This window comes from Emydura macquarii, unplaced genomic scaffold, assembly GCF_026122565.2.
Source record: "Emydura macquarii macquarii isolate MOO-44397 ecotype Brisbane River unplaced genomic scaffold, CSIRO-AGI_Emac_v2 contig_1644, whole genome shotgun sequence".
Taxonomy (NCBI): domain Eukaryota; kingdom Metazoa; phylum Chordata; order Testudines; family Chelidae; genus Emydura; species Emydura macquarii.
The window spans coordinates 4,852,420-4,875,582 of record NW_027131781.1 but is presented as its reverse complement, the minus strand read 5'-3'; the positions used below and the strand labels follow the sequence as shown (position 1 = coordinate 4,875,582).

General features: G+C 44.6%; 1 protein-coding gene and 1 long non-coding RNA gene across 3 annotated transcripts in view; both read left to right on the top strand.

Moving 5' to 3' along the window:
- SMAD6 (SMAD family member 6) overlaps positions 1-7,360 on the top strand; it is a 79,767-nt gene extending 72,407 nt beyond the window's left edge. Inside the window, exon 4 of the mRNA XM_067555527.1 lies at positions 4,742-7,360. Coding sequence (XP_067411628.1) covers positions 4,742-5,283 — 542 coding nt within the window. The 3' untranslated portion in view covers positions 5,284-7,360. The remainder of the gene's footprint in view (positions 1-4,741) is intronic.
- A 3,267-nt stretch (positions 7,361-10,627) lies between these two features.
- The window catches only part of LOC137158303 (uncharacterized), a 46,304-nt gene continuing 33,768 nt past the window's right edge, over positions 10,628-23,163 (top strand). Inside the window, exon 1 of one of the 2 annotated variants that reach the window (XR_010921355.1) lies at positions 10,628-10,724. This is a non-coding gene — a long non-coding RNA (uncharacterized lncRNA). Of the gene's footprint in view, positions 10,725-11,379; positions 11,489-23,163 lie in introns of those variants that run through there. The other variant, XR_010921356.1, reaches the window with a different exon arrangement.

The following is a 23,163-nucleotide window of genomic DNA, read 5'->3' as shown; positions in this document are numbered from 1 at the left end:
GAGGCAGCTTTGTAAAGGTGGTTTGGCACCTCTCCATACCTGTTGGTGCCTAACTACATTTAAAAATCAGTCCTGAAGTGACTTGCCCAAGCGGTAACTGCAGAACAACTCCATTGATTTGAGTAAAGCTACTGGGCGTTGGTGTAATAGAGCTGGATTTGGCATGTCAAAGAAAGACTTCGGTGGAATTTGGGCTCCTGAGTGCAGAAGCTAAAAATCAAAGGTAACTCAGGAACGGGGACTGTGAGAAACTGGTGCATTTCTTTCTAAACTCACCCACTCATATTTTCTGTATGTATAATATCCCAAAGCAACAAAATTAACTTTTCACCGGAGATATTCCTCTGCCCCCTAGCCCCTCCCATTTAAAGATTCTGAGTGTTACTGGATGGGGTGTTTGGGTGGAGCAAAGGAGAACTATAATGTGTATGAAAGGGGAAGCTGCAGTGAATCCAGTGTGTGTATGCTGCTCAACCATCCCAAATGTAATGGCCCAAATGTAACTCCACTCCTCACCACCAGGAAAAGTGAGGCTTCTCCTGTGCTCGGTATGCATAGAAACAAAGCACTTATGCTGATGCACACCAACTGTAAGCTTCCTACATCAATATCGTTTGTCTCATTTTGGATATTTGGCCACAGACCCAGGATTAGGAGATAGATATGTGTGCTGCCGTTTTCTTTTGTTCTTGTAGTGTATGAAAGTGACAGCTGTCTGAACATTCGTTTCTATTTTATGCAAAATTGACCAATGAACTTTGTGAATATGACATAACCAGCAGTTTTTGAGTTAACCTTTCTGTTTTCCCTTTGTTGGCCATGCCCTAGTATACAATGGAGCTGTGTACTTCTGTTTCCTTGCAGAGTCACCAAGCCTCTCTGATAGTCTTTGTTTCGAAGATTTATTTGATTCTGTTAGGAAGAGACTAAACAAGCTACATCTGTATAAATTGGCAAAGGGTTGTCTGCACACAAAAAATTGTAAGGCTTTAACTTCAACAGTCTAGTTAAAGCAGCAAAACCCTTCTAGTGTGGTTGCAAGGGACAGGGGAACATATTGTATTGGTATAAAGCACCTTCATACCAGTATAACTATGTCCACCCTAGGGGATGTGCCAATTTAACTATTTGAGTAGAGAATCGCACCTCTAAATTGTTAGGGATACAGACCAGGTCACAGAAATGATTCACAGGGTTGTGCGTGCGTGCGATAACAAGGTAAAGAGGAAGTATTTAGGGTGGTACTTGGAATATCACTCAGAGTAACAGGTCAAAAGTAAGAAGGGAGGAATAAAGGCTGAATATTAGGAAAGATTTCCTGACAGATCTATTAGACTGTGTAGTGATCTCCCCAGGGAAGTGGGGGTGGGAGGGAACACCATTGCTAGGGGCTTTTCAAACTAGAGTAGAAAACGTACTATTGGGAACAGTACTAGGAGCTGGACTTAGGTTAACTAACAGGCCTTATGCATCTTCCGTTTCTAAGATCCTGTGAAGAAAAATCTTATCTAAATGTATTAAAGTACATTGCCTGTGTAATATATTAGTAAATTCAGCCCCAGCATCCTACATTGTCTTCCATCCCAAATGTTGGTAGCCTGCTTATCAAAGGCACTCAGATGAGTTCTTTGTTTCTGAGAAGTCCTGTTTACAACCAGGTTAACCATGCAGCCAAAAGATGCTTTTAGCCCTGCCTAGTCTTTGACAGACGTGTCTTCTTAATTATACCAATAATTGCTAATAAAAATGACTGGCACTTCAATTAGGGAGGAAATCTGAAAACAGGTTTCAAAGGCTGGAGGATTCTGCGAATAATATTCGTTACACTGAAGTCAACAGTTTTGTCCTTGACTTCAAGGGGGCCATGATTTCACCTGGAATTGTTGGTAGCAGCTGAGCATCGGCTTGCTCCTTCGTAAACACCACCTTAAGTAGCAGGGACCATCTCGGAGGTCTCACCCCACGCTGACAATGCCTTCAAATCTCCTGGTTGTGACTCACTGGAAACGGGGCTGGAGCTTCTGCTTGGCAGCCATTCACATGGATGCGTGCGTGCGTTGGGTCCTGGAGATGATATAAACAGATGGGTGGGGGATGGGGCGAGCTGTTTTCGTACTTTTGTTGAGGTTTGTGCCTGTGACAGCTCTGGAGCGTCCACACAAAGGGGCTGGTGTTAGACAATAAACATACCCCGTCCTTACCTTGCAGCAGTCAGTGCTTGCAGCCAGCTCTTTGCCAGGCTGCCTCTATGTTTAGAGGTGGAAAAGCCCAATTACTTACCCTTTTTTCCTCCTCCTTCCCCCTTCCCTCCATTAAAGTTGTATGGTTACAACTCAAGTTAAACTCTAACAAAGCAGCTTAATTCAAAGACTGTTAATGGGAAGGAAAGTCCATTCCACTCCAGTGTAATTTGAGAATGAAAAGAAATGGTGCTGTAGGCCTGTGCTTTAAATCCGGTGCCTTAATAGAGTCTCTGAAGCAAAATAATGGCATCACCCTGTGTGTGAATTAATCAGACTTGATGGCATGAAGGCAGAGAGGTCAACAGGCCACGGTCTTGTGATATATTGTCAGGGAGCTTAATGCAGGGTATAGAACAAGGCTGGCTCAAAGCAGAGCTCCTTGCCGGGTTTATAACTCTGGGACCCTTGCCCAGAACAAGAATGTTAGGCGTATTTTATACGGAAGTGGCTAACTTAGATTGGTTGTGAAAAGACCAGTCCCCACATGTAGGAACAAATGAAGCAATTGGTTTTTTTTAATTTTTTGTTTGCTTATTTGTTGAAGCATGGCACTTGTAGCTACACATAGTTTTGCCAACAAAGTAAACCATTTAGCACTAAACAAATTCGAAGCAGAAAAACTTCACTCCAGAGTTAACCTCCATTAAAAAAAGCTTAGTACAGGTGAAGGAAAATGTACATAGCTCACTCTTCTGACGGATTCAGTCTGTGCACTTCATTAGTATTTTGAATGCTGAGAGTACTGAGATGTGGAGCACGTATGCCGTATATCAGTTGTAGCAGGAAGATCTAAGCTAATGGAAATGCAGCTGACTCAAATAGAAGAATCTCTGTTTATTATACGTCGTCCTTGAAATCCCAGAGTGGATTTTTGGAAAATAGCCTGGTAGCATCAGGATTACATGTTTGGAAAAAGCCTGTTTCACCTTTTAGGGACCCTTTTAGAGATGTGAATTCCTGTACAGTTTCTAGAGGCACTGTAAATAATACAGTGAATTTTAAAGGCGCCTCCTTGCTGTCCCAGTAACTCCGTTCTTCATTAAACGTGGCTCAGAGAAGGAAGAGGCCTTCCTGTTGGTCAGGAAAACTAGTAATTCAAGATAATATATAAAAATATTGGTATAATTTATGGAAAATATCGTGCCCTGGGCATGAAACGGTGCCTCACATTTCTTGTTCTCACTAGCGTGACATCAGAGCCTTTGTCAAAGATTGCTAGGTAGGAGACATCTTCCAGAATATAGTGCATTCAAATCCTTTACCTTGATAGTTAACAACATTTCCTGGGTATATCTGTGAATTACATGTCAACATGTCAAAGGTTTGCCTTTGAAAACCAGGTACGTTGGTTTATGTGTTCCGTGGCTATGGTAGTGAAGACATGGCTGGAGAAACTTCTGTTTTCAAAAGTTAGCGGAAGAAATTTCACAGACATTTTGCGTCCTTTGGACTCCTATATTGTTAAAGAAGAATATTAATCTTGAAGTCAGTGTGGGAGCTTACTCCCTTGTATTCTGATAAAGCACTTCACCTCCTCTGGCATCAGGCATAACATGAAGGACCTTGCTTTGGTTCTCTTGGTACTTGAGGTCAACAGTGCAGTTGGCCAGCAGATAATATGTGTGATACTGAAATCTGAAACCATGCACTTGCTGCCATCAGCGAGATTGGAGACAGCATGTGATGTGGTATGCCACACACACTGTAGTGTCCAGACCAAGCATGTTGTGGGACCTGTGACCATCCTTACCTTTCATATAAAAAAGAAAACCCGGGAGGCTACAAATCCCAAGGCAGAGCACTGCATGCTGAGACTTTTAGTTTCATTGACCACTACCCACATATTAAAGAGGAAGATCTCTGCAGGCTGCTACGTTTCTCCCTCCCCCCCCAAAAAAATTTAAGCGGCTGTTAATGTCACTACTCATGAGTAAATATGACTCGCATGAGTCAGTATTGCACAGTTGGCTCACTAAATTGTAATCAGTGCAACTAACCAGCGAAGAGTTTGCACTTCCTGTTACATTTTCATTTTGTTACTCCCTACCCACCATCCAGTCTGGGCCACTTCGTTTGTATCAACTTCCTGCTGAGTCTTGTCTTTTGGACTGTAAACTGTTTGGAGCAGAGACTGTCGTTTATATGTCCGCACAGTGCCTGGCATAATAAGATCCAACTTCCTTGTGGCCTTTAGGGACTTCCACAATGTAAACATTAAAGTGGAATAGGTGGGAACTGTGGAATCCTGACAAGTTGCTGGAATGGCCATAACTGGAGATAGTTTGGGTGGCCCTTATCTAAGCAGAGAGTTTGCTGCGGGATTGACTTATCCTGGGTTTTCGTGTGTCATTTTCAAGCAGTTGTAATTATTTTAATGGGTTATTTATAAGTGTGCAACTATAGCTGACGGCTTGAAATAGGGAATAGATTTTAAAACCCCCATCTTTCTCAGTGCCATATCCGCCACCTTGACTGTTTCTTTGCTTTTTCCCCCACAGATGCCAGTATGTCACCTGATGCCATTAAGCAGAACCACTGGTGTAATGTTGCCTACTGGGAACATCGGACTCGTGTGGGACGCCTCTACACAGTGTATGAACAGTCTGTCAGTATATTTTATGACCTACCTCAAGGAAATGGCTTCTGCCTTGGACAGCTAAACCTGGAAAATAGGAGTGAGACTGTTAGAAGGACTCGAAGTAAAATCGGCTATGGGATTTTACTTAGCAAAGAACCGGATGGTGTGTGGGCCTACAATCGCAGTGAGCATCCTATCTTTGTCAACTCCCCAACACTGGACATTCCCAACTGTCGGACTTTAATAGTGCGCAAAGTGATGCCCGGCTATTCAATAAAGGTCTTTGACTACGAGAAGTCTTGCCTCTTACAACATGCCACCGATCTGGATTATGCAGATGGGCCCTACGACCCAAACAGCGTCAGGATAAGCTTTGCTAAAGGATGGGGCCCATGTTATTCGAGACAGTTCATCACGTCATGTCCTTGTTGGTTGGAGATATTACTCAGCAACAATAGATAACAATCAGCTGAAAGGAAAAACAAAAAAAAACAAAAAAAACCCAAGACTATCCCAAATATCATCTACCTAGATTTAATATAAAGTTTTATATATTATATGAAAATATATATTATACTTGTAATTATGGAGTCATTTTTACAATGTAATTATTTATGTATGGTGCAATGTGTATATGGACAAAAAAAGGAAAATGCACTTTGGCTTATATAATTCTTACAGTACAGATTTAAAAAAATTATACAGCAAAAATAGGAGACAGGCCTAATTTTGATGTATGGTTTTTTGAAACATTATTAATACCAGACAAAAAGCTAATACCAGTCACTCATTGATAATAAAGTATTCGCATTATAGGGGATTTTATTGTCTTTTTTTTGGGTCAAAGAGGGGAGAACAGTTATTTTTCTGACTTTAAATAAAGTTCAGAGCAGCCTGACCTCGGGCATTCTGGAGTCAATTTAGATTTTCCAGAGTGAAGACTGCAGGCTCGAATCCATGCCAATTCACTTTTTAAAAAATCAACTCTTCTCTTACTGCAGGGCTCCAGTTGTCTCCAATGCTTCATAAGTGAAGGGAGGCCAAGAACAAGCGGGTGGAGAAAGGATTAAAGAAAATCTGTTTAAATCTGTAGTTTTGCATGCTGTTTGGTCTGTATTCCAATTGGTAAAACAAGTATGCTGGTTGGGACGTAGTGAAGTGTGAATGTGTACGTACACACAGACGTTCAGTAAATTCACAGGTGACACGATTGATGGAAAGGGTAGAATACAATCATGGTCCTGATCCTAAAAGACTTAGCCCATTGGGATCAGTGTGCAGTAACAAGGCCTTAGCTATTCGGATTCTCTCCAGTTCTCGGTGGATAAGCCCAAGATTTTACGCAGTTCTGGGTGTCTCCATTTCTAGAATGCGCAACCTGATACACCTTGAAGTGGCCTGAATTTCAGAAGGTGCTTGAGCACCCATTTCAGAACACCATACACCTTTAACATCTCAGGTCAGGCACCCAAAATCTCCAGTCACTTTTGAAACAGTGTTGAGGCATATTGGTAGAATGGTGTGGAGAAGCTTGTACTGCCACTATTCTAGTCTGTATTTCAGCCACTAAGCTGAGACTGCACTGTATTGTGTTGTAATCACATTTGAATTGCAGAGTGTAGCTGTGATCAGAAAAGGGACTGGACAAAAGGTCCTTCCTGCCTTAGCAGATCTACACCCTTTGTGAATTCAGGGTAAAATCGGCTTACTTTTCTGATGAAAGATATGATGTTACTAGTTTTTATTCCTGTTAGCACTCAAGCCCACATAGCTATGGGAGAATGTTGGAAGTTTTCTGGCTCTTGCATTATAAGCACAGTTGTTAATTGCATCATTTATTTCTAATGTGGCTAACACTTGCAATTTTATTTTGAGTCTCCCAGTATTTGTTTTCATAAATCCCCAACTTCTGAAGTCCTGTGATTACGTGAGAATCTCAGCTTTCATTTAAAAAAAGGCAGTTTCTAGCCATCAGAGTTGCAGAGAAAAACTTGAAACTGTGACCCCCTAAAAGTTAATAAACTAGAAGGCACATCAAAAGAACACTACATTTATTATTTTTTAAACTCTCATGAACTTAAGTCAATGGTATGATTTTGGGTGACCTGATTCATTATTTTTTGTAGCAATAATGAGTGAGAATACACAAGTCAGGAAGAGTACTGCTCAGTTCTCAGACACCAGGGCGAGTTTAAAAGGCTGGCATAACATAACAGTGGCCATCCTGAGCCAGACCGATGGTCCAGCCAGCCCAATATCCTGTCTTCTGACTGTGGCCAGTGACAGATCCTTCAGAGGGAATGAACAGAATAGGTCAGTTTATCGAATGATCCATCCCCCGTTGTCCAGTCCCAGCTTCTGGAAGGCAGAGATTTAGGGATACCCAGAGCATAAAGTTTCATCCCTGACCATCTTTGCTAGTAGCCCTCAATGGACCTGTCCTCCATGAACTCATCTAATTCTCTTTTGCACCCAGTTACACGTTTGGCCTTCACAACATCCTCTGGCAATGAGTTCCACAGGTTGACTGTGTTGTGTGAAGTACTTCCTTATGTTTGTTTTAAACCTGCTGCTTACAAATTATATTGTGTGACTCTTGTGTTATGTGAAGGGATAAATAATACTTCTTTATTCACTTTCTATACACCTTTTTTGATATTATAGACAGTTATCATATCCCTCCTTAAATCATCTCTTTTCTAAGATAAACAGTCCCATTCTTTTTAATCTGTCTTCTGTGGAAGCTGTTCCATACCCTTAATCATTTTTGTTGCCTTTCTCTGTACCTTTTGCAATTCCTTTTTTGCGATGAGGCAACCAGCACTGCACACAGTACTCAAGGTGTGGGCGTACCATGTGTTAATATAGCGGCAATATGATATTTGAGCAGTTAGGGGAAAAAATCTTCTCACTTGTAAAATGAGCAATTTATGGGGAAGTCAGTGAGACACAAGCATGAAATGCCACAATTCCATTTTCACAGTCACTTTTCAAACTATAACCACACTTTAAATGATATTTAATCGGGTTGAGGTCCTGCAGCACCAATATTAATATTTGACATCATTTTGTTTTACAACTGTTGTTGTCAGGACAGCGTCAAAACGTGTCATCTTCATTTAAAACCAGCTCTAGACACGTTATACTGATTTATTTTTGCTTAGTTTTGTTGCAGAAGGCCATACCATCTACGTCACAGGCTACATCTCTCGCATGGAGTATTTTAAAGGGTCACTTTCATGTTGTCACTTCTTAAAAAAACAACAAATCTCCCTTACTCCATTTCCGATAGTGACTTAAAAAATAGTCTGATGTACTGTTCACTATTTCTGCTGTCTATTTACCTTTTTCAAAGATCTTTTTGCTGCCTTCTTAGAGGTCCAAATCCCACTGAAATTCAATGAGTACCTTCCGTCCCTTTGAAAAACTCCCATCTTCATGCATTTCAGTCCTTCTGCGCAATGAAGAAGAGCGGTTAGTTTCATTTTCTAACCTGCATGTACTAGCAAATTCCTCAAGGTTTGGATAAAACAGGATAGGGGATATTTTAAATCCAAACAACAACAAAAATCCCAGCCCCAAACCCTTCCTGTTTGCATTATTTATTTACTCTTTTATGTCATGAGAACAATTTCAGTGTTAGATTTTATAAAACTTGTTCTTTTTCTACCATGCTTGTGTTTAGGGCTTTAGTATCTGACAGTCTCCTTTTAAGCAGAGCACCCACATTTTCTCACATGGGCGTCCACAAGGACAGTTTACCAGAAGCCCAAAGGAGCTACCATAAAATAGATCAGTTTGTACTTCCCCTCACCTTTGATATGGAGGTTGTGGCTCTGGGAACTACAAATCCCAGCATGCACTTCTGTATCTCTCTGGAGTATCCAGGACCTATAGTGTCTGTCAGCCATGGCCCAGAATAAAGATGAAGGGTTGTCATATTGTAGACTTCCATAGGATGCACTCCCAGCCTTCCTGTGTTGAAGTGTGACAGTTTCATAGTCTCTTATCTCCCTATTTTTCCCCTTTTCGTTAATTTAAATTGGTCATGGGTCTTGAGCGTTATTTGGAAAACACTTTTAGACAAAGCCCAGTCATCGTCATTCATGGTGGGGTATTGTACACAGTATCTAGATCTGCCGGCTGGCTGACCAACCTTTCCTTTTTCCTCCATAAGGTAAGACAAACTGTCGAGTTGGATCAGGTTAATATTATGCAGAAACGCACCAACCCATGAAGTAGTTCTATTTAATGATCAACGACTTTAAGGTGCAGTTTGATTCGATAGCTTTACCTCCTTTTTCACAAATGTAACTCAGTTCCTACACACAGCACTGCAGAGACAGGCTCCATCTATTTATAAATTACCTGTGATACTAACAACATCTTGGCTCTATGAAACAGAATGAATTTCTGATATCCCCTTTATTGCGCAGTTTCCGCTGTTTAGTTTTCACACATCACACAGCTTGGATAAAGATATTAAACTAGCATCATTTCCTTGAACCCAATTCCTGGCCAGTACAGTTCTCATGAAGTAGCATGAAGAAGTGTTAGCATTCAGGTTCCCAATGTGAAATGGAAAGTTACATTTCAGGTTCTTTTTTTTTTTTTTTTAATTTCATGTACACTTTCCCTGAGTAAATCTGGAAGCTAATTTTCAAGCAATTCTTGAAAGGCAATTTAGGTTTTAGGAAGAAACTATGAAATGAGACATCAACGATTTTTTTCCTGCTACATTATGTCATTTAATATATTTAATTAGGATCTTTTTGTCCTTTCTAGCTATTGAACTCCATTGTGGACCCTCACTATGCTTAAGTAAAATCTTCTGAACTCAAGTCCCTGCACCACTTTTGAACCTGATGGTTGTTTGGTAACCATAAATCAGCGCTTCTAACAGACATCATTGTGGTTTCAAATAGTGTTCTGTTAAAAAGACCTTGCAATCAGACCACCCAGAGCTCATTTCTAGTTACCTCATGAGTCATGCTTTGTAAGTTCAAGAAACCCAATCTAAACAAGATGGGTTTGAGAAGTCAGATAAAGAAAAGAATGTTCCCTCTGCAGAAGGTGAGTAAGCATCACATTTTGCCTCTTCTGAGAATCATCTCAGCCGGGTCTCTTGGTCATGCTGCTTTTATTCCTTTTTTATCTTTCTTTAGTTTGCTAGTGATTTAGCCAATGCACGAACTGCTAGTGTGCCTCACTCCTCACTCAGAGGGACCAGCTTTCAGGGCAAATCAGTCTTCATGCCTATTTACATTCATTGTTCTAGAACTACCAGGGAGGGTCACTTGTGATGGTGGTTTTTTAGGATTTGGACCACCCCATTTTCTAGGACTGGGATTGAGACCACAAACACATTTCACATAGGTGACCAAGCAACCATCAAGTGATAAAGGCTACAGGTTACTACTAACATGCTGGATTTGAACTAGCAAGTCACTCTGGATCCCAGTTCCAGCCACCCACATCATCTGCTCTCCCCTGTTTTTACATTGACTTATGCTTTGGCAGTGCTACACATCAGTTACGTCAGTCATACAACTGCTCAGCACCAATGCCTTCTAAAGCAAGTCAGCTACTTTCAAAGATCCCAGCGTTAGCTATCAAGCCAAAAACATGCATTTGAATTACAGCTAGGCAGTCAATCAGTTTTCCTCCCCCGTGAGGGGAAGGCATTTTGCAATCAATCAATCACACATTGAGTTCTCTCCCTAAATGCATCTGACACACAGACACCTGATGCAGACACCTGCAGGAGTTTATTTAAAGAGAAGTGGCTTTAGCTCCACCTTGTACACTACCCTAAGTAAATGGGACCACAGCCACCCTTTTCTAAATACAAGTCTAGTTCTTTCAGGCCCTATTGGAACCATGTTATTTTTCCCTTATCTGAGGTAAGTAAGAGCTCTTCTTTTCTTGTGTGTTCCTGAATCAGAGTCCACACATAGCTAGGTTTGCTCCTGTGGGAAGAAAAGAATTGGTTTTGTGTTTGTGTGGAAAGTGTGGGTACTCTGGGGAGAGGTGGATGGTCTTATAAAACTTGAAATATATCTAAGTAGTAATCCTGTTGTTCTCGCTTCTGGGGCAAGTTAAATGGGCATAATGCAAATAACCAAGTCCTGCCCTGGAAGTGGGTGCCCGCAAAGAAACCAGCCGTAAGTAGACGTGAACTACAGCAGTGAAGTTCAGTTCTAAGCAGCCCCAAAGTTTGGTGACTGGGACTCAGGATTTTGGAGCAGGCCCAGCCCTAGGAGTGATCCAGTAATGCAAATTAAAGCCTCAAATAATAGCTGCAGTACAGCTGTGTGCACTATGCTGGTTTGGCTTAACTCCCTCTCCTCGTTTGGTAGCAAGAGAGGGCTGGTGCAGACATAGGGCTAGGAGTGGCTTGGTTAGCTAGCCCTGTTCAGAGCCGGTCTAGGCAACACAGCATGTCAAATGTGACTAATGTCCTCTAGCAACTTGTTTGCTCTGGTGCTCTTGCTGTTCCTGCCTGTTCCCCTCCCCCCTGGTTGCCAAGCAATCAGCACTGAGGGGGGGTGGAGGGAGGGGCAGGCTGGTCCTCCGGTCACCAGTGATACTATGGGTCTGGGAGCTGTTCACCACCCAAGGCACTTGGATTCCAGACCGCAGAAGATCGGGGCAAAGACCCACTCGGGTGAGCTGCTCGGGGGCTGTCGGTGGCTGCACAAAGCCTCTAGAAACGAGGGTTAACGGCTTGGCCTGGGCTTCGTTTCTAGCTAGTTTTGAAAGCTGTATTTTGGGCAGCATTTTGCTTTTCCCCGCGTGGGAAATGTTGCCCCGTCTCCCGACTGGGTGTTGTATGACCGCCATTTAATGTAGGGTCAGTCGTGCTCGTCCCAAGGGAGGGGCCGTCTCCTTCCGCCCGTGTTGTTTTGGAGGTTCTCACACGGTTCAGTTGTCCCTGTAAGAGGGAAGGGGCCAGTGCCCCCCCCCACCCCCCAATGAGTCAGTTGACTCCCAAGCAGGCTTGAGGCAGCAGCTGGGCTTAGAGGGAAGGAGCCTGGGTGAGTTGGCACCTGGGTGTTAGGAAGGGGCAGCAGAGAGTGGCCTGAGGGGAGTTGAAGGCGCATAGCGGCTGGGGGGCCCTGACCAGCAGGAGGCTGGGGCAGCAGCCCCTCGGGAAAGGGGAAGATCCGGCCTGGTTGGGGGAAGCTGAGCCCAGAATCAAGGGAGGGTTGCAGTTGGGGCAGGGGGTGGGTCCCCCTGAGCAGGGCAGGAAGGCAGAGGGGCTGGAACCCATGGGGAGACCTCTGAGCGAAGGGCTGGGGGCAGAGGGGCTGCCCTCAGGCAGGGGACCCTGGCTCGTGGGCCAAGGGAGCAGTGAACGTGAGTGACTCGATGGGGCTGTTGCTGGAGCGGGGACAAGGAAAACCCCACCATCTTCAGGTGTTTCCTGGGGGAACTGGAGAATGGCTTTACTACAGGGTGGGTGAGGACTCGCTGTGCTGGTGGATCTGAATAGTGTGTGCCCAGAGGTGCGTTTGGGTCAGAGGCTGAAAGACCGATGAAAAGGGTAAACTGAGGCTAGGTGTCTGGGGCAGGGCTGGCCCCCGTGACACGGGGCACGGGGAGGAGAACTCACCTCATGCACATGGCACACGCTGGTGCTCTGATCTCATTCCCTGCCCCCGATGCCTGTGTGAGGGAGGGATGAATTGCCGATCTGTCAAAGAGCACAGGAGAAGAGAATCCGCTCCAGAACTAGCCTCCCCGGCCCCCTGACAAGCGGTATAGCTGGCACCAGGCACCTAGCAGACAGTTGTCAGCGGCAGGGAGGAGCGGTAGGTTGTAGACATGTCAGCGGCAGATGGGTCTGGGGAGGAAACAAGGAAAGTCTCCCCTCCCCCGCTTCCCTCATGAGGATTTATTTGTATTTAGGGTGGGACAAATTCCAAATACTAGAAATGCTCGACTACAATAACAGGGCTACTTGCTGCTCATTAACACCAGCGCTGCACTCAGGAAGGTCACTGTTGTGTTACACCAGCAGTAAGAACATAAAAACAGCCATACTGGATCAGACCACACTATGGGCAGCAGAAGTCCGCCCGTCCCCCCGGCCCCAAGCTGTGCTGGGCATGCTTCAAATGCTGCCCCAGTATAAAAGAGAACAGCCCCACTCATTCCACGCTGCACACTGACGAGGAAGGGCGCTTGGTGGAGGCTTCACGCATGGAGCCGCTTCAGCCCCCAGCTGAGGGAACCGGAGGCCCTGGAGATCCTAACGGAGGCCCGCTGCCCACAGCCGACTTTCCAGTCAGATGTCCAGGGATGCCAGGGAAGCTGAAGGCCCCGATGGGACGCAGATGACAGCATCGGGAGGCATGAGAGGAAGCGGCCCAGGGAGAGGGAGTGAGCAGTATCTCCTGCCTGGGCTAGGTCAGCATGTTGCGGTGGGATCTCCGCTGACCAGGGTGGTGACTACCCCTGTAACAAACAGGGCCCTGGGCTGGGACGTGGTGGAGTCGGGCGGGCCTGTGTCCCCCTCCGCCCCCACCACTCCCCTTGGGGTGATAGCAACCCCCTGCCTGAGCATCAGACTGCAGAGGTGTGCAAATCCCTGCCATAGCTACAGACCGCTTGCTTGCCCTGTCCAGGCTGAGGGCTTGGGCTACAGACTGTTCATTTGCCTAGCCCTGACCTGAGGGCAGCTACCAGTTCTATACAGGCCACACGGCCCTGACCCGAGGGCAGCTACTGACTCGGACCCTTGAGACAGCGTCTGGTTTAATGGGGCTGTGCTCTCAATTGCAGTGTCTAGTTGCTACCAGAAAGCAAATCTGTATTAAAAATAATTTTGGATTTGCAATAACACAGGAAGAAATCTTTCTCTCCTTCCATTGATGGAGATTAGTAGGTGCATGGAATGGCTGAACTTAGGAGGAATCACACAAGGAAGCAGAGCATGCCAGTCAAACAGCTGTAATTATTAGACTAGAATGCCACAGGGGGTTGCTGCATGCCATTCTTACGGAACTCGTTCAAAGCCCTCCAACACTCTGTATTCAAAGGAAAAATTGGGCAGTTAGAAGTAGGGGAAGAGGCTAAGAGGAGTCCAGTGTAAAGGAGAAAGGGAAAATTAGAAGTAGTGTGGGACCCCTTCACTGTTTCCTTTTCTGGTATTTCCTTCTCTTCTTTCATGGTCCCCTCTTTCATACTATAGGAGGACTAGAATTTTTCCTCCTGCACATGTCTTGGCTCTTGAAAGGCAGGTGTGTGTGTGATGCACCAACCTTACTGTTGAGGTGTAAAATCCTCCTTCAGATACCAATGTGTATGTAGGGGAAGATTTTCAGAGGCACAAGGGCAGTTAAGCTCCCAGCTGGCACCCATTGACTTTCTATGGGATTTGGTTGGCTCATTACCTTCAATCATTTGCGGCAGGCATTTTGAAAGGCACTAGGGCAACTGCTTCGATGCCTTGTGGTATTCCGGTCCTAATTTCCACCAGGTGCCCTATGGTCTTTATGATCAGATCCAGGAGAGGGTCTCTGAGACACTGCAGTTCACCATGGATTACCAAAGGTTATTTCATACGAAGTAGTTTTATTCCTGCTCTCCTAGAATGTTTTATCTTTTTTGCTCTTTGATGAAGCTTTGCTTGCTGCTCGGTTGGTAATCCCTTCTATTTTCCTGATTTATGACCATGCACAAAGTAGCATCTGTACTATATGCACTGTGGGAACAACCCAAAGTTGCTCTGAAGCTAAACTGGCTTACAATTATATTGAATCCTATTGAATTAAAACACATAGCACATATATTACACAATAAACCACAGCCATTTCATGGATCAAATTAAGTTTTATTTGGGCAAATTACAACCTTTCTTACAGTTGTGCCTTTGTGAAACCATTCCTTTTTAATAAAAGCAAGCATTTTTGGCCAACACTCTTGAAGTGTGCATTCCCAATAATTGCATATACTGTTGTTTCTTTTTTAGATGTATGTGGCTAATTAGCTTCCCCCATTTAGAACCGATTCAAACAAGCAGGAGTAGTCATCCTCCTCCTCCCCTTCCTCCTTCTGCTGGAATTTCTTATTCCTTTCCATTTTTTTATTAGCTTGGCTATGGAAGTCAGCAAAAAAACCTTCTGCTCATTAAAAAACAGCAAAGCATTTTCCGGAATTCTTGAGGAAATATGACTCATTAAATTGCCCTCTAAGAACAGCTTTGCTCACTCCGTTGCAAAACAAAGTAGCTCAGTGGATAACTTTTGGCTTTGGAAGATGAAGGTCAAGAAACAAATCTTTGGGTTTGTGGATGCAGATCAGCTTGAAATTAAGGAGCCATAAGCCATTAGATGATGGGACTAGAAACGTACCCACTGAAAGGAGTGGAGAACTAGCTGGTGATAGTGAGTATAAAGAACGTTTACAAGCCAGAAAGAAATTATGGCTTGGGAATGGAGACATTCTACAACCCAAGATTTCAGTGGTTCTTGGCACTTCTTGTTTGTTCTTTGTCCATTAATTGCCCAGTGACAAGCCGACACAGAGGATTCCCACTGACTATCCTTGTGAGTGAGGCATAGAGAAGATGCATTTCTATTTACCATGTCCTCAATCAAACCCTTCTGGTTTAATTCACTAATTTCAGTCTCCTAGGTAGATCCTTTCCTTACCTTCACACAGAATAACTTGCTAAATGTTACTCTTTAGTGGGCAAACAGGCTTGAATAAAATAAAAATAACCCAGACAACCCTTTTTGAGGTTTGAAAAATGTTGCATAGCTGTTTTTCCTGCTTCTGTTTTCCGTTTTCCTTCGGGGCCAGTGGCAGAGCCACCAATATTCTGTGAGAAAAGCTTTTCCCACAGTGTTCTCAGCCAGGACCAGGAAATAGAGGCTATCTCACAAGTACAGGCTTCCTTAGGTGATATCCAGCCCAATTTGTAGACCAATGAGATTCAGGTAAGCATCAGAGGAGCATCCAAACATTTAATTTTTTTTAATGAGCTGAATGGAACCTTTGCGACTCTTAAGCTCCGACTTTTTAGTCATAATTGCTCTCGGGGAGGCGTCTTTATGATTTATTCATTCCAGCAAGCCAGAATGATGAAAATGCATCCATTAACATTTGACACCAGCTCTTTACCAGGCAAAGCTAGTGTTCAGAGTCTAGCTCATTACGTTACAACACTACCCTGCCCTCCTCCTCCACAGCATGGCAAAACATTGGCATCTCCCATTTCTCCATGGCCAGAAGAAGAGTTGCCCCAAAGCAGTGCACTTGAGGGCAGTGAAAGAAGGAACAACCAAGATCCTGGATGAGTCTCCACCAACCTCCTGAAATGTCTTTGAACTTTCTGATTTTTAAGAAAACTAGAAAAATGCCCAAGTTTCAATGTTCAGATCTGGGTCTAGCTAGCATGACCCAGGGAACGTGAGTCTCGGATCTTGGCAGTACTACACTGTCTTTCAGAGGAGAGTGCTTCCTTTTTTGTGGTGCAGCTTTATTTGCATCAAGTATTCTTGGTTTCTTTTAAACTGTAGTGGAGAGTTGCAATATGCTGTTAGAATGCCACGTTTCTCCCCAGTGGTGTTTACCTGCAATGGGGCATAAAGTGACCCTTTGGAATTCTTTTCATGTTGGCAGGTAGAGCCCGTTGGAATGAAAGGGGTGACATTAAAATAATTACATACTCCACACAGAACAATCCTTTAATAAGGAATTGCTTTGCTTTACTTTGGACACCGACGTTGTCCAGGTCCTAGTGCCACCATTGTTTTCACCATACATGAAGGAAGAAGTAGCTGTGACCCAGTTTAGAGCACTACAGAGCAATCCTCAAAAGAGATGGCTGTTTGGAGCTTCAGATGTATTTTATTGCCAGTGTTACACCTTTCTCACCCTTCTGGGTAATACTGTTCTGGACAGCAATAATTTCACCAATGACGTGGCCACTTCATGGCCAGTCCTGGTTCTAAAATGTCTTTATACAAAGTGCTACTGACTTCCAGGGATTAAAACTACTTCTGGGAATGATACCACAACCAGAGTGTTCTGAGATGGCTATGAGTATTGTGGGAATAGGCCATGGGCACTGGTGTGTAGCGGATATTTTCTGCATTTCCTCCTCTAGTTATTCCTTTCTGTACATGCCAGTTTGTGTAAGGGGGTGTGCAATGGCCTCTAGTGGTGCATGTGTGCATTGAAGGCCCCACATCTGCAGCGTCTCTGGATACTGGGTGATAATAGTGCAGTGTCTTTGGCCTGGAGGGCAACACTGTCACCATTACATTGAGCCTGTTACTGTGAGGAGTTAGTTTAAAGTGACCTAGCCGGCTGTGCATGTTAATATTAACCAGGTAACTCACATCCGTTTTGTTTTGATGTTCTTCTTAAGCAGATTTTTAAATACAATTCATCCTGGTGTCAGTCCAGGTTAGTTGATGAGCACAGCTGGCTGAAGTAGTGAAAAAAATTATGAATAAGTTATCCACCCATTGCAGAAAAAATATTGTAACTACTTTATCTGACTGACGAGGTTCAACCTGGTATGTCTGATTGGAGTGGGAGTGTTTATTCCTGTGCCCGTGCATTATAAACTTCAGGATGGAGGCTTGAACACTTGACTGCAGAGAGTGGGGTTGGGAGGGAGACTATCATTATTCCTGTTTTACAGAGTACGTGACTTTCCAGGGTCACCCGGGGAGTGTGAGAGACAGCTTGGAATTCAGATATCCTGAGTCTCAGGCTGTTCTTGTGGCACTAGGAATGTCTCATTCTGAAGGTCTCTTTAGATCAGATCTCAGCCCAGACTGGGATATTTAAATCCACAGAATAAATTAAAGTCCAAATCCAAAGGTTCGGTTTGGGCTGATCTCTAGCTCTTATGGGTAGAATAGAGAAACCTAGATTGCCTTTGGTACATGACTAGTGCAGGAGGAGCTCCATGACTTAGTCTGCGTATGCTTAACTATCCTGCTTTGATCCTTCCCCCTCCTACTTGTCCATCAGATGGTTTAACTTTTTCTCTACATACTTTCCTGTCGAATGACTGAACGCTCACCACCCCATTTATTCCCCAGAACACATCTTATTGTGGGCTAAGCTAATGACTGAGGACTGGTTAACAGCCATGAAGTGCCTCGCTCCCAAGTCTGATGACGGTGGCCTTTCTTGTAAAAATTTTTTACTCATGGAATGTCAAACATATTTCATGTTCCTTCGTCCCCACTCCAAACCACAGATAGAGAGCAGAGGAGGGAAGGCTGCAAAATTCCTGATGCACAAAGCTTTTTCCAGTCCTCCTCCCGTCTCTGCATCAGAATCCTTGTTAAATCTGGAAATGGACAGATAGAGGAGCATAGGGTGCCCACTCGGTGCTAGACAGTTCTAGTTTCAGGTATAAAGCTGTGGCATTTCTTTTGCTGGGATATCAACGTAGGTCAAGAGCATCTTTGTTATGTATGGGAAGTGCATTCAACCAGCCCTTCTAGTACTGCTGATCAGAGCTTGGGACGAGGAGAGCACAGCATACTGCTAGCAGTGTTTGGGAGAAACTCATCAAGACAAACCCTTCTGAAAGCATACGTCAAGTTTCACAAATCCCTCTGGGCACTACTGTCAGACGGTCAAGAGCTGCTATTATGCAGTCTCTGAAATCACATTTGAACTGTGTATATAGAGTGGGATTCAATAGGACTCTGTCCACTGGCAGTTGGCTGTTCGGTAAACTGCAAATGAAATCCATGGCATAAAACTTAATTATGTGGTGGTGGTAGCAGTCAGTTACCCAGTGAACGGCACCTCTGACCCCTCCTGGTCTCTGACAGCCTCTCTCCTCCACTTCCAGACACCTGGTCTTGGTGTGTCTCAAGGTGGAATCATGTGACTCTCCCACTCAGACCAGGTCTTGGGCTACAGTCACCTGTGATTACTGCAGCAGGCGTGACTTCAGTGGCTGAATTTCCTCTCCCTCAAGGAGCAAAGATCGTGGTCACCAGTGACCCAGACAGCCTTCGTAGAGCAAGGTGGTCATTGAGAACAAGAGCAGTTGAGAGAATGGATCTTAAAGTGATAAACCAGTGTTGCCTTTATTCATTCTTTTCTCCAGGTCCAGGCAACGGTAAGCCATGGGCTCTTTCAGACCTCCTTGGTAGGGAGCCTCTGTGCCAACCTGATGGTTGACCTTTTCCTCTCCTCTCCTGAGAAGGGCTTTTTAACTGATTAGTGCTCTGGGCTCCCAGCCTGGCAAAGTGAGGCTGGTATCTTCATTGGAGACAGGATCCAGGATCCTCAAAGCTGATAGTGAGAGATGCTATCTTGTAATTGCCACCAAGCATTTGTCTGGAGGTTGTGTATCTGGACCCCTCGTGTTGCTCCCCTGCTTATTTTCCCCACAGCCCCCTATTAAGTTAGAATAACACAGTCACACAGGAAAGTCCTATAACCCAACGTACAATAACTTCCCCACACAGACCAGGTTACGTACAGGGGTAGTAAAACTACTGCATCTCTGTATTTTTAGTGATTCTCTGGCCATTGCAATGGTATTCATGATGCATTTTCCAGGCACTCAAGAAGGCAGTTTCTGCCTCAAGGAGCTCGCAGTCTGAGGATGGACAGACAGACAACTAGACAGTTGGTCAAAAAAGAAAAGGGCGAAGGGGTATTTTCTCCATATACGAGGAAGACTTTCAGAACTGCCTAGCCTGGATCTTGTTGATTTTGTCCAGAAAATCCCTAATTTCAGTTGTTGCTGCCTCCTCATGGAAGGCGAACACTAGAGGAGGGAGTCTTGCTCCTGCGATGGCCCCTTCATGCTGCTGTCGCAGCACAGAAGGGGGACATAAAAGCCCCAGATCAGGCTGGAGGGAGTAGACCCCTGGTGCAGGAACTGAGTGAGACAGCCACAGATGGTCTTATGAGGTCCCCTCCACGAGCCCTCCTGTATGGGGCATGCTGGCGTGGAGCTGTAGTGGATGTTGCTAGGGCAATTCTGGGTAACGCTCTGTATGTAGGCAGCCCGTGATGCAGCAGGTTAGGCAGCCTGACCAGATTACGCTGCAGCAATCCAGAAGGGGGGAGGGTGTCAAGGTGGCTCCAAAGGTTCACCTGAGCACCCATGCCTGGGCTGCACATCTGAGAGGTGTGGCTCGGCCCTTCCCTCTCGCTTTATAAATTCTCATCAGCCCAAACATTTCTACACACTTGCACTTGCATTGGGACACATCCCCCAGGTCCTGGGTCATAGCAGTCCTCCACCTGCCTGTTTTTTTACACCTGCCTCATGCCCTTTCTGAAAAGAACAGTGGTTCAGTTGCAGAAACCCTGGCAGCTAGCTATCCAGCACTGGTATCCATTGCAAGCTAATGAGGGGTGCTTTCTATTAACAATGCAATAGACATTGCACTCTTACAGGGACTCTCCCAGTCCATACAGTCAGATCTGCAACCTAGATGCCAGTGGGATTTATGGGAGTCCTGTGATGCCTCTGGGACCTCTCTTGAACAGGAACTTCAGCTTCAAGACTACACACTGTCTCTTAACCACACAGATGGCAACATTGCCATAAAATGTGGAGCTTCGGCGTGAGTTCATGTACCGTCAATAACCGTTTGCATTGATTGCAGTCAGTACATTCGAGTTCTGTTATGAGTCAGTTGTCCAGGTCCGGCAAAAGCACATTCTGTCACCATGACAATTCCTTTGATCTGCTGTCATTTCAGAGCAGAGAATGCACAGCCATGACAAATGCGGGGAAAAGAAAATGTGTGGGGGACGGGAGCTCCTGTATACTCCAGGAAATTTAGACCCTGATCTGGAAGACATTTAAGCATGTGCTTGATTTTGAGTGGGACTACCCAGATGTAAAGTTAAGCACATGCTTCTGTTTTTGCAGGATTGGGGTCGTGTTTTATCTTTTTAAAAACACCCATTTTACAGCATTGAATGTTAGAAGCTCTTCTACTGGAAAATGATCAAATTCTCTCTATCCATGGAATTTAAATTCTATCGTCATAGTCTCACCACTTAATATATTTACCCTCACAGCCCCCGTCAGGGAGGGCAATGCTATCACCCCATTTTACTGATGGGGATCTGAGGCACTGAGACAGTGACTTGTCCTGGGCCAGGCAGGAAATGAATGGCTTAGCAGGGACTTGAACCCAGGTCTTCTAGTACTAGGCTAGTGCGCTAACCACTGGCCATCCCTTCTTCTGTAATTGTGTGGCCTGGCTGCTTTATTGTGGAGGTGTCTTCTCTTCCTTCAGCTTGTCAAATATCAATCATCCATGATTATTCCTGGTTTATTTCTGGCTTCTGTCTCTAAAATCTTCAGCATTTTCTACTTTTCGATGAACTTAACAAATTCAAGAAAGGTGTTAGATCTTAGCAATGCACCAGAAGAGTGGAGAATTGTTACCAATCTGATTGACCTCTGTGTTGCAATAGCCATCTGTCAAACATCCCATTCCTTCTCCTGTTCTTGTAAATGTTGAGAAAATGACTCCGCACACCTACGGAGAGCTAAATGAGTTAAAATCCTGGGATTCTGTTGCAGAACATCTGAAACCATTTTCATGGCGCATGCGCCATCGTTTGGTGGCGGTGGGGTTACTTGACACTCCAATGGATTCAACTTTGGAACACAATTAAAACCACAAGCCAGTTTGCAAAGAACATACATGATATCTGCAGGAGAGGAATGCTCACCCTCAAAGTCTGGAGGGTGGAGGGGAAAAAAACCCTCAGACTTTTGCAAACTGCTTCTCTTCCTTTTATTTTATTTTTTTTCCAAATAGTGTAACAAATGAAAGGGACTGAACGTCAAAATGCCATTAGTTTAATTATTGTATGCCAACCTTGAACGTGTAGGACTTAAGAGCACTCAGAGTCTGTGCAGTTAACAGTTAATTATTACTGAAATGAGGTGTCTGAGTTAAACTCTGAAAGGACTGAAGAATTATGGAACTGTAGCAAGGGAGACCCATTCTTGGCAAACACTTAAATGATTCAAATGCTAGGGAATTCAGCATGTTTTTCTTCTTCCTTTTAACACTTCATAAGCAAGCTGATGGTCCAGATCGCATAATGTGGCTTGAACAGTCCCATCAATCTAAAGAACTGACGTTCTACCCCTCCTGCAGTTTTTTCTTAGAGTTGCCACTTAAGCATCAACTTACTGAAGCAATTTTAACCCATGGTTATTTTAGAAACTACCAAGTGCTTAATTTTTAGATAGAACTGTTGAGTGTGGTTTTTGAAAGAGACATTTGCACTAGAGCTGTGTAGCTGGGTTCTGCCTCAACTCAGAGAGAGCCAGAAGTAGCACAAAATGGTAGTTGTATTACCTTGTGGTGGTTGGTTGTTGAGCCCTCCTCCTCCCCTGTCAGTGGGTAGTGGAGGTCTCTTTGGGGCATCTGTAGAGCTGGTCAAAAACTAATTACAAATTTTGTATGCAAAATTGGGTTTAGATGAAACATGTTCACAGAAAGTGTCTGCGTTCCATGAACACGTCCCATTTTTTTTTTTCATTGGAAAGCAAAAAACTTGGGGGAAAAAAGTTTGGCTTGAAATTTTCACTTCCAATTAAAAGTTTAAATTTTCTACCGACCATTTCCTAGCCAGCTCCAGGTGGTTTGTCTCTTCTTAAAGCAGGGGCGTGTCTACCCTGCAGCTGGGAGCGTGCCTTACAGTGCCGGTATACTTGGGCTAGCGTGCTAGGCAATAGCAGTGTGGACGCTGGTGGCACTGGATCCAAGCTTGGAGGGCTAGCCCCAACTGCCACTGATGCCGCAATGTCCACGCTGTTTTCAACTCACTAGCTTGAGCGGAGTTAGTGCCAGTCCTGGCTCGTTCCCAGCTGCAGTGTAGACACCCCCGTGTGGCTCTGAGAATCCAGGTAGCTCCTTCTAGACAGCCATTAGTAGGGCAGGAAGTCTCCACCTCCTGAAGGCATGTCTTCACTGCAGCGTTAACTCGAGTGATCAGCACATAGATGTGAGAGGCCACGCTCCAAAGCCAGATTTGAGTGTGTCCACTCAAGTGTGTCCAGACTGGTGTGGTATGCACTCCTGTGAGGTGCTAGGGCTTCTGGAGGCCCACCCCCTGGTAATTTTGCTGCTGCTGCATGCTGAGCTGATCTCATTCTTTCTTAGAGAATTGTGGGAGAACTTGTGTGTCTGTCCTGGGCGCACAGGGCAATTATGGGAAGGCATTGGAGGATTATACCCTCAAGTTGTGTAGCTTGTATCCTCAGTCCTTGCTGCAAAATGGGCAGGTTATCAGCCTGCATGAAAGTTGCCCCCGAGATATAGTATTAAAGCACGGCTAAACTTAAGTGAGAGAGTTTTGTGT